The sequence below is a fragment of the Diadema setosum genome, chromosome 9, assembly GCF_964275005.1.
Source record: "Diadema setosum chromosome 9, eeDiaSeto1, whole genome shotgun sequence".
Taxonomy (NCBI): domain Eukaryota; kingdom Metazoa; phylum Echinodermata; class Echinoidea; order Diadematoida; family Diadematidae; genus Diadema; species Diadema setosum.
In genome coordinates this window covers 28,705,856-28,728,245 of record NC_092693.1, presented here as the reverse complement: position 1 = coordinate 28,728,245, position 22,390 = coordinate 28,705,856, and the positions used below count along the sequence as shown (strand labels likewise).

The window sequence follows — 22,390 nt, the reverse complement described above, 5'->3', positions numbered from 1 at the left end:
TCCGATTACCTTTTCTTGGAAGCATTATTTGAAAATACCAGACTCTCTCTAGACTGGATAGTAATGCCCATCATAGCTCCAATTACCTTTTTCATGGAAGAGCTACCATGGGTATTTGAAAAATACAATGGACTCTCTCTAGATTGGATAGTAATGCCCATCACAGACAGGTGACCACAACAAACAGGATTCTCATTTGCACAAACTATCTTGGGTATGTACAAGTACGTACATACAATGTACAGGGGCAGATCCAGGAATTCTGTAAAGGGGGAGCAACTAATATTTCTGGTGCCACTTCTGGGTTTCATTTCATTTTTTTTCTTTTCTTTTTAACGAAAAATGAAGGGGGGGGGGCGTGCACCGGTTGCGCCCCCTCTGGATCTGCCACTGACGTATTACCTCAGTGGTCATAAGGGCAGGTGGGTGTCATAAACATTATATGACCACTTACACATACAACTTTGTAGGACATTGTATTAAGTTTGACTGCATTCAGGAATGATCTCATTTTCATATGTTTATTGGCCCGAATTCACGAAGGTGGTACAAATGAAACCATGGTTTAAACCATGGACAAAAACCATGGAGCGCCGAGTGTCGCATGGAATATTTCGTTGATGATATGATTCTTTTGTAACAAAATGACAACATTTTGTAACTTAATGAACATTTCGTTAACACAACAGTCATTGTGTCAATGAAATGACCAATTTCGTAACGAAATATTCCGTGCGACACTTGGCGCTCCATGGTTTTTGTCCATGGTTTAAACCATGGTTTCATTTGTACCACCTTCGTGAATTTGGGCCATTATGTCTGGCATATCATCACTGAGTCTGATGTTTGCATAGAGATCATCTCAGATTTTGAGATATTACATGCAGACCATACAGAATACAGCTTGTATTTTGCTTTATTTGCTCCTCTTAGACAAAACCTTATTATTACAATGCCATTTAGAGTAAACAATTGAAGGAATTCTTAAAAGCCTATCATTTTACTTGAAGCACAATTGTATGGTACATTAATACCTGCACTTCATAGTATATTGGAACTGTTCACTAAAGTGAGCAACACAGCATTTTCACATAGGATGCCATCAATTTCAAAATGTTAAAAATTATATGATCATTTATTTAACATGTCACCTACCAATACATTTGTAAACATTTGTGGAATCCTACATTGTATCATTACAGTGATACATTGTAAAATAATATTGCCTGGTTTTCAAAACACTTGTTATTCTGAGAACTGGCATGCATGTTCATTTACTGCCCATTTTCAGCATATTAAATGTTTTCAGCACAGAGAACCTACACTACATTACAGGTAAGCTTTGCTCACATTGACAAATAATAACACTATCAGACTTGCTACCAAGATGATTTTCTTTTTGTGCCAATACATCTATTAGAATATTGAAAGGGATCATGAAGTACATCATGTCAAAAGTTATTATGCACTGTCTGAAAATGTCAGTTTGGGTCTTTGCCTAGTACCTTAAGTTAATAACATCATACATGTACATTGTATATACCAGCTCTTCAAAAAATTCACTCGAAGCAACATGAGTCATACATGGTGTATTACATATGAGTGAAGCCAATACAACAAGAGTACCACAAAGGACTAGTGTTCTATGGCTTGCAGCTTACAGTGAAATGGGAAAACAAAAAGTGTCTGCTGAAACAATTACTGCCTGATAGAGCTGAACATCCTCTAAGTTGTAATAGATCCATCCTGGCTTATCAGTTTATGACACTGCATGTAATTAGCACATTACATCACCCTGTTCACACTTGCTTCATACACAGCAGAAGCACGCTATTGGTTGTTCTTTAATAGTTGATTGCACAATTTCAATCTGATTCTTGTCGAAAGGCAACTTGAATTTGTTTCGAAAAATACAGAGAAATAGAATAACCAGGCCTGCAGCGATATACAACTGCACCATTATACATTCTACATGTACACATCAGATGAACACAATTCATAACCAAACAGGATAGATAACATAAATACTTCCAATCATTATGAACTTATATTGTATCTCAACAATTGCTTTTCGTATAGTGGTAGAAAGGTCATGACCCATGGTTCTTTGAGAGGCATGAAGGTAAATTTATTGAGGGAAAGTTGAGAAGCATTTTCACTAAATACTGCCAAACACAACCCTACAATGTAGGTCCCTAGTTCCCACTTGGGTTTGAAAAAATGGAATCATGAAAGTGAATGCCATATATTCACTGTAATGAATCATGGCAGAAAACTGAAGCGCCTTCTCACATGACAGTTACATCCATCTTGAAAGGCAAGGTAGTGTTACAAGATTCTTGGGGGCTACGGCTGGGGTACTCACGATTTAGTCCAATGTCATGGTATGTGAGGATGGCGGGCTTCGTGCGATCTCCCTGGATGGCTACCAGAATGTTGCCCCATTCTGTCTCCACAAAGTCGAGCTAGGCACGTGCACAGACAAAATACAACAATCATGTTTATTGACATAGAGATGTTACATTAAAGGACAACTCTTCATGTGTAAATGTCATGTGTTGTGAATAAAGAGTAACATAAGTTTATGATGATGCATTTATAGTGTCTTGTTTTGTTTATTTCAGAGGGACTTTGTAACAACATCCAAGAGCAAAATGCATCAGGAGCACAATACTGCATGTACATGTATCACTACTCACAGGCATTTAATAATAGCTATGTAAACTCCAGTAGCTCTAACAGGAGGAACAATTGTCTATAAAGCATCGAGTATTGTATCACACATTTTGCAACTTTTGTTTTTTTTTCTTTCTTTTTTTAAATAATGGAATTGCAAACCAGTAAACAAAACGTGAAATCATAACACTGACAAAAGCAGAATTATATTCCCCTAATGTTAAATTATATAAATCCATAAGAGAGTGACAAATTATGTCAGTCATATTCAGGTATTTCACACAAAAAGCATCATAAATCTTGACTACAACCTTGTACCACAGGCTGAACAACAGGATTACAAATATGTGGTCAACCAGAGTATCAAATCTGTGTCTCTCACACTCTGGTGCAAAACGTGTCACTGCATACAATGTAAACCCATCTTTTCAAGCGCACCACACAGCTCTAACAGAAATACACAGTACAAATTTGGGGGCGATGAGGGAGGAATAGACTTAAAATTGCAGACCTTTAAAGGGTGTGTACAATTCTGGTCGAGGTGAGGATTTAGCATTTTACGTTTTGCGAGATTTTCAGAAACCACTCTATGAGATGTCAAAGAGCATGCAATTCTAAGGGGTATCAAAAGTTTACTTAGTATTTGATGAAAATCGGTTTTGGAATGGCCGAGATATCCAAAAACAAGGTGAAACAAAGAGATCCTAATAAAAGGTGTGGCCTGTCGCCTTTTATTATTATCACTTTTTTTGATATCTCAGCCATTTGAAAACCAATTTTCATAAAATAAATGTTGAATCCTTCTTGAAATTACATGCTCTTTCATATTTCTTATTAAAGAGGTTTCTCATTATCTCACTTAGGAATGTTCAAAACATGAATCCCCATCTCAACCAGTACTGTACAGTCCCTTTATGCATTTATTCATCAATTTGTCTGCAGACAGCAAGATTTGACAAATTTAAGCTGTGGAATGTCTAGGCAATCACAGAGAGGGATTGAATTATGAGTCTTGCTGTATATGCATAGCTACTTTGTAAATACATTGTACAGTGTACAGTCAAACCTTTCTTATGTGAGCTTAAAAGCAAGCCACTGATTTTTCCTTACACTACTCAGTCCTTCATAATGCTTGGAGATAGTAAATTCCTGGGAATTCACCTTTTAAGTGGCAAGTAATCTCTATTATTTTCTTATACACTAAGGTAGCTTTTTGGCACTTTACTGGTAATGCTCAATAAGTTCAAGTTTTGTACAATACCTTGTGCTTTGGGGAATTAATAATCTACACACAGAATGCATACACAGACATTTATACATGTTGATATACAGTTGCAAGCTGGATTTCAAAACTACAAGCAATTAACAGGTTTATAAAGGTTTTCTGCAGATGGAGAGTGTGCATCTTGGAAAATTTACATTGTAAGGTCCCCTAAAATGACATCAACATCATTTACATGTACATACTGAAATCTGAACAATGGTATAATTTAAATCAATGGATTGTTATTGTCCTTTTTATTTAAATCTGAAGAAAGCTGAATTCAATTCTTGAATAACATTTGTATTCCTGTGTTACTTTCATATTATTTTGGGGCCGACAGATAAATCTACACAATCACACAATATTTCATTCATCAATATTGTAATCCATCCCCCCTCCAAAAAAAGGAATAAAAGGCAACATACAAACATTTATATGATGTGTAAACAATAAATACTTCAACACTGTCTCTACTGCATGATGATACATGTATGAGCTCATTTTTTATTTCCTCATCAGGACTAGATGAGGTGTCACTGGATAAATACCCCTGATTGACTGCGTTTTAATACAGTTTGATAGCAGATTGCCATCATTTGGAATGGCACCACACATCCTTGAATTCTAATGTTCATTGTGTGAAACACAGGTGTCTCATCATTGAAGCCTGCCAATGATAAAAAAAAAAAAAAACTTCCTTCGGAGTGCTGTACATAATGTATGCACTGCACAAATGATGCACTCAGCAAGGAATGGTGCGGGGGATGTGCACAACAACATGATCCATCTGCTGTAGTCTCCTTACCAGCAGCAACATCGGATTATCAATATGTACTCATCAAAACTATCGGAACCAAATATGTGAAACAAGAAAGAGAATCAGCATCAGGAAAAGGATCACGGATGTGATGCCACTGTGCATCTACGATTACGAATTCAGAAGAGACAAGCAAAGCTGCTGATTTCAACACCTAGACGGAGTAACATCGCCAAAAGGGATGGCTGTGATTTGTGATTCAAAGAGGACAGTTGACGATACATAAAATGTCCAAAGCCAGACACTGAGTCTGTACACCAGATGCAACCTAGCCCTGGGGGGCACTGTTGCGGGTCTGTAAAGAAAACACGTCTGATGGGGCTTGCTGACGGTGATACATGCCAGGCTTAGTGGACATACTAGCGAAGAATGATCCACGATAGTTACACAGAAATATTTCAATCAGCTAATGGCAGGGCTTTACTGTCATTAAAGCATATTGTTCTTATCCAACAAAGCAGCAGTTCTACATTATGAATTGAATCTTGTCTGCAAACTTGTACAATAATTGTTTTTACAGAATATACATGTTGTTTAATTTGTTCCATCAGACCATCAGACATGACAATTTATATATTTTCCCCTGTATTTCATGATGTACACAGTGGTATCTCATGAATGTCTTCATATTCTTCTCTACAAGAAGGTAGGCATGGCAATGACAAAGACAGCTAAGCAAACAACATAAATAATCCAGGAGACAGTTTAATAACTTATTCACACAAACCAAGGAGCTTCAAACACAAACCATGCTGTCTTTTTCTGTTTTTGTGGCAGGCTGGAAGTTCCCATGACTCTACAAGTCCGTCTGTAGACATCAACCTCCCTCTCTTTCTTTCTGTTATTCTCTTTTCCTTTTTCTTTTCTCCTCTTCTCTCTCTCACTTCTTCTTTTTTTTTTCTTTTTTTTTTTTTTTTTTGGGGGGGGGGGGGGAATGTGGCGTTATGAAAATTATATGCAATGTTGCCAAGGAAGTTGTCATTACATTGTATTATATTCTGATTATACCAATACTTCACCCACAGAAAAGGGCAGTTTCAATGACAAATCTCTACTCATTATAATATCAGCAAGGCACAGTCATTTGATATTAATCTGGCAGGGAAGACTCATATCTCATTGCTAGAGCATTCCAGGAAAAGTCCATGAAGTAGGGATGGGCTCGCATACTAACAATCTGAAATATTTTGCTGTCCAGCAATAAGGACTAAAAAGGTCAGGGTAAAATTGTAATCTGCCAAATCAAGCTGGAAAGAAATTTTTTCATCATTGGTGTCAGAAAAACTATTAGAAATATAAACACATTTGGCATTTGATCCTCAAGGTCTTTCTTCTCCATATACTTTTACCAGGAAATAGTGCTTCAGTAAGATTAACATATAATCATGCCACTTAGGTCGCTACTACATTGAATAGGAATATTCCTCACTTGCACTGTAACCCAATAGGTATAGACATACAGTACTGTAGTGCCCATGTTGACAAGAGGCATTTAACAAACACTGAACACATGACAATTATGAAATTTACGATCTACGAAATCTACGATGTACGTTGATGCTTTTAAAGGCATAATTCACCAATTGCAAAAGAACCAAAAACTCAGCATTAGTGCTTTAAAATAGTTCTAAAATGTGAGTTAGGGACAGAAACAACCACTGTAAAAATCTGAATCCGTATAATCGATGTGAAGTATTGTTAAATACACAAAATGTGAACAACAGTTATAATAAGAATGCTTCCAGACTAAACCGTCTACAGTTATGGTTAATTGAGAAAAATGCTGATATCTGGTCTCCTTATATTTTAGGCTCTATTGCAAAAATTTTATGTGGTAGGGCGTTTTGTGATACAACAGACCTACACATATGCATCAAATGTGATATCTTAAACATTTTTTAAATCGCTGTTCCCAAAGGTAAACAGGACCTGTAATGACATAGCACACTGCATCTGCTGTTACACACTTGTTAAAATCAGCAACATACCCTCCACATGTTTAGGCCCTGCCACTGTAAACCCAGAAGTTGGGACAGATTTTGTCTGTGCCTTCTCACTCTAAAAATGGGCCAATGTATTCGTGTCTACAGATTTATCTCTTTCCCTACTCCCCAACCTTGTCACTAGCTGTTCAATTCACCCGCTCATACCAAACCAAATCAAACACAGATGCCAGTTCGCTTGCACACAACTCATTCACCTTTCTAGGTGGAATTACAGCAAAGTAAATCCTAACTGCTGCTCATCATCATCATCATCATCATACATGTAGGTTGTTACGACGATGACGGACAACTCATGAACATGCTTTTAGCCATCACAGAAGACAAAGAAAAACTCTTCTGAAGGTATGCATCCGGGTATATACATGTAAATGTCTGAGTACATTGCAAGATTGGTACACTCATCCATCCCATCATTTCATTAGTTTCTAGCATTAACCCTTTATGTGCTATTAGTGTGGATTGGCACAAGAAACCACATAGTCTTGCACACACTGTCCAAAGACAATGGCATAGAAAGTGTTACGTGATGCCTTGTCTGGCAAGTCTCCATCCACGCTTTCTGACTCAGAGGTATATGCATATGATATGAAAATTTTATAAAATTATGCACAAAATTTTAGTACGACAGAAAAGCATTTATAAAATTTCAATAGGATTGGTCTACTGCCTAATGCAGACTGGGTACCAAAGTTAGATTTTCGGCCTAACCTTGTTTTACAAAGAAACAAAGAAAAACTGTTTTGATGGTATGCATCCTGGTATATAAATGTCCGAGAACATGGCAAGGATTTGTACACTCATTCATCCCATCATTTCATTAGTTTCTAGCATTAACCCTTCCTGTGCTATACTCCCAATGTTTTTGATGGTTTTACCCCATTCTGAGAGTGCTGAATCTGAATCTGGATGATGCCTCTCCTGCATCCCTGAGGTTTTGAGATATACATGTATATCCAAAATGTCCACCAAAAATTAAAATCCCAATACAACTGATTGATGATAATTTGATGGTTTTACCCTCTTTTGGGGGGAGATTGCTGAATACGGATCTGGTAGAGGCAACTTTTGAATTCTCAAGGGTTCCAAGGAATTCTTGACAGCTGCCAAAATGGCCACACAAAAAAAAGTGAATATCTCAAAACCCTCTGAGATGCAAGAGTTGCATCTGCCAGATTTAGATTCAGTACCCTCAAAATAGAGTAAAACCATCAAGAAACATTGGGCGGACAGTAAAACAAGGTTCAGCTTCTGGCACCCAGAATGATCGCAGACTGAAGACTCACCTCGTAGTTGACAGCAACATTGTTCCCAGACAGCAGGAGGGGCTGGCTGGGGTCCTCGAAGCCATCAAAGCTCTTGGCCCGCATCCCTTTCAGGTCCTTCTGGTCACCTCCGCCGCCACCGTCCACCTCGTCCAGCTTGGAGTAGGACATCTTCTCTGTCGCCTCCACATTGTCCAGCTCCACGTCATCTGCGTCCAGCTTGCTGTACGACATCCCGTCTAGCTCCCTCTCGCTGCTCCATGCCGAGAGGCAAGCGGAATGACAAGACAGTATGAGTCTCTTGCTCTCATACATGTGACAATACCCTTCTGAGATGTCACACAGTACATTCAATACAATTATTAGATTCAATTCCATTAAAAAAAAAATCTTGTATCTTCCAAAAAATTCTTTTATCTTCCCAAAAACATTACAGGGGAAAATTACACAAAATCATGAAAACAAAAAAGTTGACTGTACAATGAAATTACAGGTAATTAAAGAAATGAAAGCAAACCAAACTTGTTTCATTGTTCATGCTCTGAGAAAAAAAAACAAAAACATGAGGAGTCCACTAAAAAGCAGAGCATGTTCATGTTCTGCAGGCATTGAATTTAATACCCTACCCATAATAAACACACAAATGGTTTCAACAAAACATGAGATGTCAGTATGGATTAAAAAGCAATCAAACAAACAAACAAACAAACAAACATCTCTGCAGTTGCATACAATGTATACATGTAAGCCGGTCAAAGTCCATTCCAGTGACAAAACAATATGTTAACTGTATGCAAAGTAACATGCAAATTGCACCATCATGCTTATGTCAGATTTAGCTAAGGTAACATTACAATAAATCAAAAGTTATGTCCAAATGTTTTAGCAAGTACATTCATGCAACAAATGCTAACTTTATGTCGCAGTATTTCCTTCAAAGGGATATTTGAACGGGTAAAAATGGACAAAGTCTGTTCTGAAGAGATGACAGAGTGATGTCACAGACTCCTGCCATCATAGAGCACCTGCTGAAGTAAATAAAAGAATATGCCAGGGTGTGTTCTGCAAAGTACATCAGACTCGTGCACACGTGTGTATATATTAATTTTTATATAACTTTTTTTGAACAACAATGTATCAAAATTTCAGCAGGCAAGTGTAGCACTTATTTTGACAGTTGTGCAGGGGTTCTTTCATCCTACTGTATGATGGGAAAAAGGGAGATTTAGATAATTTAGTTCTTTCCACTTATCTCCAAAATTTTCCATGAGCTTATTCATCATGGCTTTGTACCAAAGGTCTGAGTCATCCTAATCTGTGTATAGAACTATGGGTTAGCAGAGTAATTCCATTTGTTCATTCCACAACGACTTTTTGTTGTATTTGGTCAGTGAATAAGAAAATACGCAAACAAGTTTACCAGAGAGTGTAATATGAGGCCTACATGTACATGTGTGTGTATGCATGCCACTGGTGAAATACATGAGGAATTATGGCCATCAAAGATATTATTTTGCTTTGAACATTCTACAGGGTAAGAGAACTACACAGTGTACATTTGTTGTTTTCTTTTTGAAAAAAAAAAAAAAAAAACTTTCATCAAATCAATGCTATACCTACTAAAAGAACAAGAATCCACAATAATTCACTACAGACCTACAATATGCATACAGGTATTGAACAGAGTGCAGTCCTTTTGTACAAATGTATTCAGCAAGTTGACTGTAATGATGTTCACCCTCTATCAATAATTTATTTTCATAATTACTACCACAGTAATAATAATCACATGCCTACAATTAGTCATTTTCTTTCACGTCCACTTTATCTAAACCTATATGAAGCCCAGTTGAACAGAATTGCCTTCAAGATGTGCATAATACTGAAAAGAAATACATAATGTATGTGAACTGACAATATGTAGAATTTGTAGCACATGAACCCTCTCAGATCTATATGACATTTTCAAATTACTCCAGATAAGTGGCACAGGGGATGCCACAAAGTGCAAATCTCAATTTGGCTGCTACATTTGCAGTGCAACTCTTGCCATTTATCAGCAGTTTATAGATCAGCCGAGGTATCAACCAGGCAGAAGACCTCCTGCTTTTCCAATCCCCAGGATTAGTTTACCCAGGGAGGTCTCACCTCCCTGGTTTACCCCTGATGAACTACGTAAATGTTCATCTGTTACCATGGCAATTTTCTAACTACAGTACAGTCAGCTAAGACAAAGTGCAAGTGTATACCCTTTGTGTACATGTAATGTAATCTCATTATATCAATTACAATGAGAGCAGTTCAGTACTATGCACCAATCACTTTATTATTAGTAGTAAAAGTAGTTTTTTTGTGTGTTTTTTTTTTACAGCAAACTGTACATGTACAATGTACATGTATATATTACACTGTACATGTACAATGTACATGTATATATTACAGAGTATCACAGCAGGATTTCATTTCATGCTTTATCTCATAAAATGATAAACAACGAGTCAGAACTGTCAACACTTGGCTTTAACAACAATTCAACAGGATAACGAGTAAGTGAGAGTAAAGGGGAAATGTCCTTACATAATACATAATATGCATATTTGCATCATATCACATTTGAAAAAGAAAAAATGCTATCTCTGAATACATTTTCATGTCTCTTTGAAATATGTGCATGAACAGTTTACTCTCACACAGCAATTCTACTGAATTGAATGTTAAAGGAATGCATGTACTCTGTTTTTTCTCCAGACAAGTTGATTTAATTATTTTGATTACCTCCTAATGTGGTGGAAGACGTAATCAGTTAACTAAAATACAACACCCTTGGCAGACGAGATCCCAGTTGCATGACAGCCTATATTTATCATGATTACAGGAAACCCAAGTACAAGCCAATCAGCGTTCTTTTTCTTTCTTTCTTTCTTTATTTTTTATTTTTTGATCTCTCCCTGCTGCAATACTAATTGCACCAGTGGCACTTTACAGCCCTGTATCACCTTTATGCAACTGTGTAATTTGCATTACTTGGCTGCACTCAAAGTACATCTGTTTTATCTTGGCACTAAATTAACTATCAAATAAAAAGATACAGTAAACACATCTTTGACAAAAATACAGAATGAAGAAACATGTATGCTTTCATGTCGAGATTTGAGTTGATATATTTGCATGTATTTTTTATATTTATGAATAGTATCCTCTCTTCCATCGTTATGATTACTTTTTTTGTGTTACCATTACAAAGTGTGCATTACTTTTTTTTTTTTTCTTGTTATATCATTTGTGCACATACAGTAATCTATATTGTGTTCAATGAACTATCCTTATCAGTTGAATGAAAACCAAATTGACACATGCTGCTTTGAATCATGTTTTGGTTTTTCTTTATGGAAATAAATAAACTATAAAAATTGAACAAACTGAAACTGAAAACCATCTGGTATTCTCTTCATCCAGAAGACTAATACATTGTCCGCATCAGTCCAGCCTTCATCCGTAGGCACACAATACATTGTAAATGTCTCAGGGCTATGCTGGCCATCTTGAGCATATCTTTGATCAGCTCTACTACCTCCTCTGTCAGCCGATCCCCAATACACAATAAATATTGACACTGTGACGTCGAGTTTTCCCCATACAGACTGATCCATCTCCCTTCTACTATCTTTTGACAATCTTTGCAGAGATATACCGTAGTCATCATCATTGAGGTGGTATGCAGCTGAGGTAAACCTGCTTGCTTGTATTGGCAACAAAGGTCAGATTGTCACAGCGACATCTGAATCAAACCCGATGTTCAATGTCTTATCGTCAGTGATTCATGATACATTGTAGGTTAATGAATTTGAACAAAAGGGCAATAAAAGCACACATCATAGCAGAAAATTTGCCTTTATTCATTAGATAGATCTTGCTCTCTCCCCTCCTCCCCCCCCCCCATTTTTTTTTCCTTTTTTTGACAATGCAAACTTGAGCATTAAACTACTGTATTTCACTAATGTTAATGTCATCCCATAATAGAACAGAGTCATTGCTTTTACAATTTTTCCCTGTCTCATGACAGATCTTACAAGAATTTAGTTTACTGGTATTTGCAAATTCAATATACATGTACATTTGTACTGTAGATACATGTATATGGGCAGATCCATGAAATGTGAAGAAAAATTATCGTAAGATAAAATATATTAACATCAAATACATGAAGTTGGATATTATTTTTGTGAAATATACGTATATGGATAGTATAAATGTATGGCATGCAACATGCATGTGTACAAACTTGTATAATTCACAAACTAAACACACACACAAAACACCTAGCCTGTATGATCTACTTGATACTGTACAATGTATCCTCCATTGCCTATCAAGCTTCAGATGTAATTGAAACATACACTTGTACAGTGCATCATTCATAACAACAAACAAAAGACTGGCAATAATATTACTTCACATTTAGCATTTTGATTTCAGTGAAAATGTTAGCTTTTGAATATCCACAGGATTTGATCAAAGCAATACGAACATGTGGTTACAACTTCGGACAGGAGAGAGCATAAATTTGTTTTCTCTTGCCTTTTCTGAAACAAAGACACCAGTCCATCACACTAACATCATTTCGAACCATGAAATGGAATAGTAACACAATAATATTTACAACAGGAACTACAATCAAGGTGACAGCAGTAAAACCCTTAAACTTCAGGTAAACATTAATCTTAGGACAAAATGAAACAATACTTGTATTTCTTCCTACATAGCAATGTATGAAGATACTTCAATAGAAGGTAAGAAAATGTGAAGGACCTACAATTTGTACAGTATTAATGCAATGCAAATGCATACTTGTGTTGGTTTACAATACCCTGATCATCACTTAAGGTTTTTTGTATGTCACAAAACGAATATCCAACTTCATGTATTTAATGTGAATATATTTCATCTTACGATAATTTTTCTTCACATTTCATGGATCTGCCCACAGAAAAAAAAAAAGCTTCCAAACATTCCATCAGTGATACCATTGTATCAATCATTACGATTAAAATCACTGATATGAAATAATAAAAGACAATGGAATGCACCTTCCTCTAAACCCAGGCTAACTTGCATGTTTCCATATGATGTCTTTTGTCAATCATATTTGTAATATCCAAAAGATTTCTTAGAATTTGAATCAGATTTCTTAGAATTTGAATATTTCATATAAAGTCCATCATAAAGTCTATTGATGGAGGTCTATGATTTTAACAATGCACTTACATGTTGTAAGGGAGAGAAAGTTTTAATACAAGAAAAAACAAAGTTCTGATAATAGCAAGGTGGTAGTTGAGTTATAGAGTGAAACTGCTACTTTCACTGCTGCTGACACTACGGAGGGAACTTACAGAAAAGAGGGGGTCCACGAAATATTTCTCCAAGGTGTGTGGATCCTCATTACTGCACTACATAGGCAACTCAGAGTACATAAGCAGCATCAATACAGTATCCAGCCTCCCTGATCGCCAATTTGCTCGATACCGTCTTGTCAACTTTCTTGACATTTCCTCCACCGTGCAGCCCTGCTCGCGGCACCTCTTCCATCATGGGAGGTATTGATTCATCCACCAAATGCAATTACATTTGCATGTGGCGCTTCAGCAGCACACGGCCTTAACCCTTAGATGGCCGCCTGAAAGGCACTCTGATATGAGTAGACCCCCAGGGATACTAATATCATATCAGGTGACAGTATCTGGATGATGCGTTCAGACGCTTTATTAGATCTACGTACCCTAGCCTGGGCACGGTAAACACAGATTGAGAATCCATATTACATTTAATCTTGAGATTTGCTCTGATGGGCAAACATCTCCTTGATGTACTGTAACACATTTCTGCTCCACAAAATAAAAGGAAAGAGCATGCAAAAAATATTCAATAATCATGTGTCAACACATCAAAGAACAGTATTGCAACTTCATATTCAATATTTACAGTACACTGTAGATTTTTAAAACAACGTTCATGATCAGGCAAGCCCGATATGCAGTGACTGTATTAATTTCACATTGTACACATATCTGGCACTGCAGGGACAACTGAGTTGGGAACATTGCGCCATTATTATAAAATACACAATCATAATATACATGTACTTGTACACTGTAATATACAAATGTAATCCTTTACATTTCTTTCACGCAAAGTCAAATTTATGTTATTATAATTCAAACGTAGTCAATGGAACATTAAAAAAAAATATCGGATGAGTACTCACAAATGATTACTCAAATCATAATCTCAAATCAGGACATATTTATATATTACAAGATGATCTCACAGTCAAAAACCTTCAAATTCCCAATGCAAAAATAAAAGGTTGAAGATGATGCTCAATTCAGAAACTTGTGTAACACAAAAATATAATGCAAACAATAAACGTATCTGTCAAACATAAAAAAATTACCAAAATGAAATGCAACCCTATATGGTCAAAAGGATTATCACAGATTGCATATTGTTACAACTTCTGTAAGCATCACCAACACAGCAGGTTTCGAAAGTGGGGGTTACATTACTGTCTGAATACAGTTAGGTTGGTTATACGGTAATCATGACAGCATTACAGTCACATGCAGGGCATACACATAGCACATGCATACATTCTTCATACTAGGACTGAATCAAGGATAAACTGGCATTGTAGAAAGCCTCATTTACCCTTTAAAGGTACTTTTTACCATTGAGAGTGCTCAGTGATTTAAAAAATGTTCGAGTATTGATGCATAAATGTATGTGTACGTCAGTCGTATCATGAAACATCCAACCATACATTGTATTTAATTTTGCAATAGAGCCTGAAAGGAGATATACACTGTATCAATATTTTTCCCAGTAAACCATAACTGTAGACAGTTTACTCTATAACTATCGTTCACATTTTGTGAATTGAACAATGGATTACATATTGTATACTGATTGACATTTTTACTTTGGCTGTTTCTATCCTTAACTCACATTTTAGAACTATTTTGAAGTGCTCACTAAAGCTGGATTTTTGTTTCATCCGCAAAAGGTAAATCATTCCTTTAATGTTGGAGTAGCCTTGAGCAGGATAGCACTCTTGTATAATTTTTTTCTTAGCTAGGCTACTGTACCACTTTCTACCACCAAAATATTAAAATGGACAGAGTACAGGTATAAGACTGAATGGGGGGATGTTTGAATGGGAGAACTTGTCAGCAAAAAAAAAAAAGAAAGAAAAAGAAAAAAAAGGGGGGTAGATGGAACCATAAACAATCAGCACTAACAAAGACTATGAACTCATAAGATATTGATAAAACACAAAGAACAGTATTACACAATCCAAAAATAAAAGCTTAAAGATGTTAATTCTGCATGCATGAACATCTATATTTATCCAGATGTACATGTAAGGCCATTCCTTACATGAGCAATGCCATGCATATGATTGAATTATAACTTACTTCTGGACCTGAAGTTCCATGGCTCTTTTCTTTGTGCTACTCATGAATGCAAGATGGAAACAAATGTAATCAACATTTGATCAGTAAATTATGCATTAATTCCTTCATACTATGAATGACACACTGGCATTCTTGAACTTCTACTCTATACAACAACAATATTTATAGTAGTGATGATGGTGATGATGACAATGACAATAAAATTATATTTAAGTGCATTAATACTGAACTGAAAAGTTTAATCTAAGATACAGAATATACATGTACACTGTAAACTACAGTCACTGATTGTTAGAATGCCTTTGATGATAACTCTAAATAAAAGGAAATGTAGCAATGAGGACACTGTAGAAAAAAAAAAAAGACAAAGGAATTTACACTGTAGATGTGGTATTCCAGAGGGCGGCATAAACATACAAATACATACAAGTGTACATGTACATGTATCACTGTCTCAACTGATTTACAGTTAAAAACAAAGTAGCTGCAAACCAAAACACATTAAAATGCACACACACAGACACACACACACACACACTCCATAAGCACAACCTTAAACAATGGGCTTCTAACAAAGCTCGCAACTAAATCATGTCTACAGCTCATATTACATACATAGCAAGTTAGCCACAGGCTGAAATGGTCTACTGAATTACTGTAACTGATCCCCTCAGCTTATACACTGTAGGTACAGTCCTTGTATGGTAGTTGTGTGCCGACTCTTATACTGGAAAGAGAACCATACAGTTCTTATTACCAAACATACAAAATGCAAATATGTTTATGTGTACAGTTAACATTGCCATCCCTTCTGCCTTTGGTATGGTATGTGATTCCCATCACCTGGGTTATACACCGTGTATGTATTCCAGTGCAATACACAAAAGAGGTTGCTCACCTCATATCTTTTATGCTGACTCAGGGCTAACGGTGATTGAAGTTTTTCTGTCATATAATGTACATGTGTATTATTTACTGAGACTAGCAGGAAACTTTCCCATGCAAATATCCAAATGAATAACAGAATGATTTTTTTTTTTTTTTTTTTTTTTGGGGGGGGGGGGGTAAGGTCTGGGATTTTGCCTTGCTTACTGCAAGAAAAAACTATGCTAAGCATGAAAAGTGGCCACTGATGCTAGTGACAATCTACTGAACATACAATCTGTATGTAATTCTACAATTGTACATGGAAGCTGAGGTAAGGCTACTTTTTTACAGCAATAAACTTGCCATTCTTTGTCTCACCATAAAAGTGAACCAGAGTTCCCCTAATCTATCTGAGCCTGCACGGATCATTAATTCTACAACTCATGTTTGATAAAAGACGCTTTTAAAAATGGATGGGAAATGTGAGGTTTGTACTGTTGGGTTCCATTCACATCCACCTATAAATCAAAGTACTCTGCACTAATGTGTCTCAGATGTGATCAATACTGATCAAAATACAGTATGTATGCTACAATCGGCACTTTCACATCAATAAGCAACAGTTACTGCAGTGAGTAATAGACGAGTGGTCTGTTGTGCAGTGCGCACAAGGATTGGCAAGTGCACTACAATGCGACAAACTTATACTTTCCAGCGTGGCACACGTGTTCAACTAACGGTAATTACCCTTAATGTATGGGCAGCCACCATGTGCACTACAATGTACATGCTGCATGAGGTGTGAGTACATAATATGACTACATCCTGTGCTGCAACCTTGCAAGCTACAATGTATGTAGCACACCATTGGGACCTGCTGGAGTTACTGGATGACCCTAATTACCTATTTCTCCTGAATCTACTTGAATGGGAATACCTACCCTAATATGAAGTTCACAGATCACTGTTCTAAAACCATGTGATCCACATCTAGTGGGGAAATGTTGTCAGCTTGCAGGGGGCCAAAAAACAAAGTCAAGTTATTGCAAGCCGAAGTGAAGCCATTGATACACAAAAGCTGTTGGCCTTATAAGAACCATTGCATTACTATATTATGAATATTCAAAGAAAGTTGTACCATGTATGGGTGGTACTGGTAGGTGGACACTTGGAAAACATAGGAAGTTTGCAAACAACAGCGTGTCACACATTTACGACTCTGTGTAGAATCTAGAAATGAGCAGATCACTAGAATCTATCACTCATCTATCTTGTACGATTAATGATGGTAAAGCTACAATTGTACATTACAAGGTTTAGGTCATTGTACTGCGATAGTGTACACTGTAGTTTTGCACCAGCTTGCATGATATTGAATTCAAACATGTACAAACTCACCCTAAATGATATTTACAAGTACATTCAACCTAAAATACATACTTTACTTGCATGTGGATCTCTATCTGAGGTAGTTTTCTAGAAATATTTGAATCTAATTCTACACCGGGTCATAGAAAATACTAGAAGTAGAACACCATTGTTCTTTTACTTCTAATCATGTTCTACTTTCTAGATCTACTAGACTAGACCTAGTTAAGTTCTATATCTAAAATAAGTTACGTTTATTAAATATTTCTTGTGGCTGTGCCTTTTTGATACACCTTCATTTATTGTGTTATCCAGACCTATATTAGGCTGAGTGAAAAAATAAAGTACTTTCTCGTCTGCACGCACATCCGATTTTGGCACCACATCCATTCGTGTTTTTTGTTTTTTTTTAGTATTTAGACAGGTCAAATGTTTTTCAAAATGCTAATGAAAATTTGTGTTTTATGTCCCCATTCACATCTTTTTGAAGTTGCTTTTTTGGTTTCAAACAGTGATTATGAGTATAAGTAAAGCAAAGCACTCATTGCGCTGCTATCTATCGTAACAATGTATGCTAGTGCCACTACACACAGCGAATGATTTTTAAACATGTACAAACGTTAACTCACCCTAGATCTCAAAATTTCACCACCCAAACACAAAGTTTGCAGTTGATTCTCCATACACCTTGAGACACTTTTACACATCCTGCTGCATCCAGTGCAGAGAGCGTGCAAGCCATGCAAGCTGTCTGTGAGATTGTAATTTTCAAAAAAAATAAAAGACTCCTCCGGACAGATGGATTTTTATGTATAGGCCCTATAAGCACAAGATCAGGTTAGTTCTGATTTTATTTTTCTCTTAAGGAGTATTTGTAAAATGTCAGACTTTACTTTCATGGGGCTGATTCATGCGTGGAGAGGTGAGAGCCGCAGAAAAAAGTATAGAAAATTTCAAGTCAGATCAGGACAATGGGTGCGGCAGCCCTGCATTGAGCGAACTCGCTGGCACCCATGTTTCTGTGGGTCACTGCACGTCAGTTGATGAAAACTCGATTTTTGTCCAAAGTGCAGACAAATTTTTTTTTTCTTCTTTTCATCATGGATGGAGAGTGGACATGTGATGAAGTGCATGTAACAAACAATCACCATGCAAACTTGCAACAATTGTATGACGGATGCGAGATGGATAATAAGTGAACAGGGAGCCTCATGTCAAACATTTGACCGACAAGTATGTCTAATTCCGTGTTTGAAAAATGACCGCACGAACGTCTATGGCAAGCTAAATGCTCCATACAATCACTATATCGGTACACTTACGTTTATTGACTAAAGTACTAGTAAGTTGTTCGGGCGCTAAATTTAACTTCGTAATATTGTGAATGAGCATTTGGTTTGCCATAGATGTTCGTGCGGTCATTTTTCAAACGAAGGTGGCGATGAATTGGGGAGCGCTGCAAAGAAGTGGAGGAAACAACCAGAAAACAGAAGGAAACAGTGGAAGAGGTGAGTCAAAATGTTTACTGATTAATCCTGTATATATTTTTTCCAGATTGGTTTGAAAACCAAGCTGGAAAAAATAATAATAACCATTTTTATGTGGGGGGAACTAGGTCGAAGTTGCGTTCAATCAAAACGATTGAAACCGTCGCAATAGCGTATAATTAATGTATCAGTGGTGTCTGTCTAAGAAGCGAAAAACTGACCCAGTAAATGTCATTGCTATAAATGAGAAGTTTTTCGCGGATTTAGACATACTTGTCGGTCAAGTCAAACATCTCACCCCGAGCCAGCCAGCCGAGGGCCTCATAAGCACCCCAGCCATGTTCACAAGGAGGAGGGGTCCTTACTTATTAGTTACTAAGTACAGTATGAGCCGGAGCCCCCCACATGAGGTTTCCCGGACTGTATGTCATGGCTATAGCCAGCATTATCGCGAAATAGGTCCCCACCACTCCATGCAGCTCCATTCACCGCCATTCATTTTGTCATAGCCGGGGACTTCTTTCAACCTCCATAGACTCTGCACATAGTGGAGACGCACACACAAAAAGAGAGGGGACCAATAGGCCTATCAGTATTTGGCCCTATATAGATCTAACGTTAGCCCATGCCAGATTTCAGATGCCAGTAGTAGAATCTAGCAGTACTTACTACGTTAGGAGCCTGTACTAGTGCTATACTTGGGTGACCCGCACCTCGTCATAATTAATGTTTGCGCATATTTGAATCACATTTCGCCCCTGAAATTCTTTGAAATTCAACTCACGTACAGGAAAAATGCTGAAAATTCCAATGGAATCACAAGCTCACTGATCGGTATCGAAAATTTGCAGCTACTTGTATCATCGTCAAACGCGAACGATGCGAAAAAGTTGCACGCTAAGGAAGGGGCCCGCAACTCGTCACCCGCGCTCGCGCTCCCATAGACAAAGCACGTAAAAGACGTGTGCGGGTGACCGTGATGCTCCCATAGACATACACGTAAAAGATGCGTGCGGGGACAGTGGTGATACTTAAACACGTAGGGTCCTATTCCGATTAAAATTTCAGATTTTCGCGAAAAACTGTTCGGTTTTCACCAAAATTTGCTTGGTTGTGGTAGCCCTGCCCTGCCAAGTTTCAAGCGTATTATATTGAACACAGTCCCGGGCATAATGCACTTGTCAATGAAATGACTCACCCCACTACCCCCGGACATGGGTGCGTCATTTCCTCGTTTGGTCCGTCAAATTTGTGACCCAGGTGTTCGTCATTTTACCAGCTTTGTCCGTCAAATTTTTGACCGAGGGGTGCGTCAAAATCCCATCATTGTCGGTCAAAATTTTGACCGAGGGGTGCGTCATGGTACGTCACTTGGCTATGGAAAATAACACACATTTTTTGCACGCTACCGGATACACGTACCGCGAGTGAAATTACAGTGAGCGCTTTCTCGCGGCAAGTGAAAATCAAAGTCGGGAAGCGTTTTGGAATAAGAGGGAAAAATGCTTGCCAGAATCTGGCAAGCAAATAATTTAAAAGCCACCCTTTCTCCTTACATTTTCCCTCCAACAAACCCATGAAATCATGTATACTCAATCTCAAACCAGGGACTGTTCAGCGATGTAACAACTTAGTTCAACGCTGTTAGCTGTGCGAATCTCTACGTACAGTTACAGCGACTGGGCTGTTATGTAGTTACTCGACTCGCAGGAATGCCGTGGCGTGGTGTGTACCTGCGCTGCAGCAGTATGCATCCACCGGACTAGCAATGGCCGCGCACACACAGCGCATCTGCACACACGTGATTGTCATGTATGGATTGCATGCACAGAATACATATTACTGTACGGAATATCACCGTAGCAGCAGCGTGATGTATGGTGAATGACGGTACGGTGCTTACAGGGCCATGGTAAGGGAAACTTGCCGAAACTTTTTCAAATTATGTTTACGAACCAAAAGAAAATGAAATTGCTTGAATAAAACGTATGCAAAAATCGTTTCAGTATTTGCGGGGGTGCGTCAAATGTACCGAGGATGTCCGTCAAAAAAGTGACCGAGGTGTGCGTCACTTTCAACGTGTTGTCCGTCAAAAAAGTGACTGTGGTGTTCGTCACTTGCAGCGTTTTGTCCGTCAAAGAAGTGACTGTGGTGTCCGTCAAAAACCCCGTGTGGTCAGTCAAAAAATGACCATGACGCACCCATGTCCGGGGGTAGTGGGGTGCGTCATTACATTGACAAGTGCATAAATTTTTGTTTACGTTAGTGCGCTTAAAACAATTTTAAGCGGGGTGACGGTATTCGGGCCCCTGACGAGGTGCGGGCACCTCACTATACTACCTTACTGTTAGAACTTTCATTTCTACACACCATCGGCATCAAAACCAAAACAACAACAACATTCGTACGTACAATGCGTACATATCTTGTCACAACAGAAATTGCCTGGCATGGATGGCATGCATACCGCCACCGCTTCCCATTCTGTTGTGTATCAAAATGTGAACAACGTGATCGTGTTGATAACGAACATAGCGTAGGTTCAACACGTAAACACGTATAAACTCTACTATAGATCTAGGCCCTAACTCTATCTAACGTTAGAGACTACTGATATGACTAACAAATACATACCTAAATTGTTGTAAATGCGATGGAAATATTTTTGTTTCCTCACAGTAGGTCTGTAATCACACGTTCGTCAGTTAGGCTTCTAGTTCTGGGGTCTATCCGTGGATTGTCCCGTAGGCCGTGCTGTAAGATCAACGCTGTAATTACGCAGGCATTTGTACAACACTTCACTTGTCTCTAAGCTCTTACACTTTGCCGTTGGAAGATATGACTCATTTACAGCCAGAAGTTTGTTCACTTCCATGGAACAGCTGACGCTGTGCCAGTGCGCTGTGCACGCTGAAGGCTGTTATATAGCAACCCAACACACGTTTGCTTGATTAATTTTCATCGACAGACGCAGGTTGCATGCTCATGGAGAAAAGTTGACCTGCATGCATGCATGAAGGACACTTCTAATTCTGCTATTGAAGTGACCCATTGAGCTGTTATTGAGGAGCGCCATCTATCGATAAAGTGGTGAAAACATGGCAGGTACGGTACTCGTAGTCCACAACTTGTATACACAAAAAAGTCACATGGAATGTCAAATTTCTTTGG

General features: G+C 37.8%; 1 protein-coding gene across 1 annotated transcript in view; it reads right to left on the bottom strand.

Moving 5' to 3' along the window:
* LOC140232958 (protein NDRG3-like) overlaps positions 1–21,887 on the bottom strand; it is a 47,820-nt gene extending 25,933 nt beyond the window's left edge. The window contains exons 1-4 of the mRNA XM_072313068.1: positions 21,854–21,887; positions 15,498–15,533; positions 8,047–8,278; positions 2,366–2,465 (exon numbers count right to left, since the gene is read on the bottom strand). Of these exons, the coding sequence (XP_072169169.1) occupies positions 2,366–2,465; positions 8,047–8,278; positions 15,498–15,517 (352 nt within the window). The 5' untranslated portion in view covers positions 15,518–15,533; positions 21,854–21,887. The remainder of the gene's footprint in view (positions 1–2,365; positions 2,466–8,046; positions 8,279–15,497; positions 15,534–21,853) is intronic.
* Between the last annotated feature and the right edge of the window lie 503 nt (positions 21,888–22,390).